Source organism: Temnothorax curvispinosus, unplaced genomic scaffold, assembly GCF_003070985.1.
Source record: "Temnothorax curvispinosus isolate PA1 unplaced genomic scaffold, ASM307098v1 QBEX01009980.1, whole genome shotgun sequence".
Lineage (NCBI taxonomy): Eukaryota > Metazoa > Arthropoda > Insecta > Hymenoptera > Formicidae > Temnothorax > Temnothorax curvispinosus.
The window spans coordinates 144-2,847 of NW_020219760.1; the positions used below are offsets into that span (position 1 = coordinate 144).

The window sequence follows — 2,704 nt, forward strand, 5'->3', positions numbered from 1 at the left end:
TTTGATGTAATTTATTAAAAAAAAAATTTTTTTTAAAGGAGAGAAAGTATATTTCTGTCTTAATGTTAAACGTTTAACTTTAACATATGCAGTATTATCAATCGAATTAGACCCTTTGCACTCGGTATTTGAATTGCGTAATCGTGACAAATCGTAGCATCTGCTTCATCTAGTCCCAGCTTTCGTCTGGTATCTATTGACAGCGATCGAGCTTGGATTTTCCACATACTGGACAAAAAGTTCCTAGTTGAAGCGATTGTGATATGTAGCTACGAAAATGGTGTATCCCTCTCCTACTCTTTCGAAAAAGTATATATATGTATACATGTATGTAATCATATAGTGCGACTATCGACGAAAGATATCTTTTTGTTCAAGTATTTGTTTGCGATGCACAATAGCTTTGAGTGCTTTACTGCTACATATTTAGATGCGAGAACTTGATTTCTCGAGAGACAATTGTACATATAGCCTATACAAATGACACTTGCGAACCTATTCTTTGAGTGTTTATATATATTCATCTTCCTTGAAATAATTACGTTAAGAAGAAAAAAACAGACAATTGTTATATTCTCATCCTCATTTCGTTGTCAACTATTTATAGTACACACGAATATGCATTATTATTCAATATTTTATCGCTCACATACTTTTACATTGCCGCTAGTTTGTTACTACCGCTCTAATTTGTAATTTACAATTAATGTTCAATTTTTGTTAAGAATAATTAAGCCTAATTTACCGATCTTCCCCATTCCTTTTTTTGAGCCTTCAACTTTAAAGAGTAATTCTAAAAATAGGCTTATTTATAATATATACAGAGAAGAAAACGCCGAAAAAGGTATAGGTATAGGACTATTTTTTATATGGTCGAATTAATAATACATCAGTATTACTTAAATTACATATTATATTTTTAAGGCTCCTGGGTAGTTACCGCGGCCATATTGGATTCTTACTATCGAGGCGAGAAAAACACCTAATTTTAAGTTGCGGAATTTTCCGAAATAAAAAGACATTTCAATAAAAAATCACGACAGATCGTTTCAGCACACTTCAAAAATTGACCGGATACTATCCCTTTCCCTCGACAATAAACAAACAGCCATAAAACAAAGCCTAAACATACGGAAAACAAGCCGTTTGACGACTATCGAAAGGAGTGGTGAATGTTCCTTCCGCATATATATTTCTTGCAAATCTTACCATACGGTCAATTTTACGAGTTTCACGAATACATTAAACGTTAAAGCACAAGTACAGAGCGAATAATAAAGAAATATACCGCAACTTAAAATAAGGTTGTCAATATGTCACAAGACAGAATTCTCCATTGGAGAGAGTGAGAGGAGAGAGTTCTTATTTCTGCCGCGACGGTACGGCGCTACCGTCAACGCAGAGTTCTCGGCTCAGGGACCAGGAGCCTTAAAATTTTACTTATATCTAATAATATAATAGTAATAAATGATCTTATTGTATTATGAATAATGTATAATGAATTACGTAAAACGGTTAGATATGCATAAACAAACAGCTGTTATACAAAATGGAGATATATTTAATACCATCAAAATTTTCGAATTGCGTCTCAAAGTAGGCATAAGTAAATGTGACAATTTAGAATTTCTATAAAGAATATGTTTTTGTTTTTTTAGAAGCGCTAAAATTACATTGCTAAGACTAGCCAAAGATTAATAATATTAAACATTTTGCATAATTTTAAAAATAAAAAAAAAAAAAAGAGGTAGAGAGTTTTACATTACGTATCATTATTACCACGCGCACGCGGATTAAAGCGCAGATTGCGTAAATCTATATTGTAATTTATGTAGAACCGTGTCATGTGATAGTGTCGTGCGTTATTCTGAAATAATGGTAAGATTGGTTCTTCATTATTGTGACGTGACTGTTTTTATAGGGTGACGGGTAAAGCCGTTTGTAATATCAAGTTGTAGAATTTAATACGAAGCAAATGTTAAAATACAAATGTATAATAGGTATTACAAACGGCTTTAGGATCACCTTTATTATATAAATTACCTCAATTTGCAGTGGTAATGATAAATATATGATCCGCACCATATTACAATGGCAGATATTGTTAAGGCCAGACATTGTTGCCAGATTTCTAGCTTCTTTAAAACTTCTAATGCTCCATCTGTAAAAGTTTTATAAATATTATAAATTATATATAATTTGAGTAAAATTGAGGTATAAATTATAATTGATGAAATGAAGTAGAACTTACCTTTGTAGAATTTAACGACGATCATCAATTGGTCTAGCGTATTTGGCGGCAATCGTTCGCCAAGAATTTCAATTTCCGATAATAATTCTTCCTTCATGCTACAAGCTCTTTCAATAGAGTCTCTAGGCGGTGCCTGATTGTGAGGCACACCTCCGCCCATGGCGCTCATAGGCCCACTGATCGCAGTGTCGCCGTTGCGTTTATTTTTGTTGCTGGATTGTTTATGCACTAGCATTGACTGGATTTTATCCAGCGTGCTCAAACGTTTCTTCGCAGGCTTCTTGTGCTTCTTGGCCTTTTTCTTTCGCCTATCCCAGGAATCTAGACATAGTAAACAAAGACACAGTATATAGTAAATATAGTTCTGAGAGCAAGCGAAATAGTTCTTTTCTAATTAAAAATGGAGATCAAGTTACAGAATAAAAATTTATAAGATTAATATTTACCAACGTC

The 2,704-nt window shown here is 33.1% G+C and overlaps 1 protein-coding gene across 1 annotated transcript; it reads right to left on the minus strand.

Moving 5' to 3' along the window:
- Positions 1-1,762: 1,762 nt before the first annotated feature.
- LOC112459591 (protein strawberry notch homolog 1-like) lies at positions 1,763-2,641 on the minus strand (the record flags this gene model as incomplete). Its single annotated transcript, XM_025023770.1, has 3 exons — positions 1,763-1,867; positions 2,044-2,161; positions 2,252-2,641. Coding segments are annotated over 3 exons (533 nt in total), but the record flags the coding sequence as incomplete, so codon positions are not given.
- Positions 2,642-2,704: the final 63 nt, after the last annotated feature.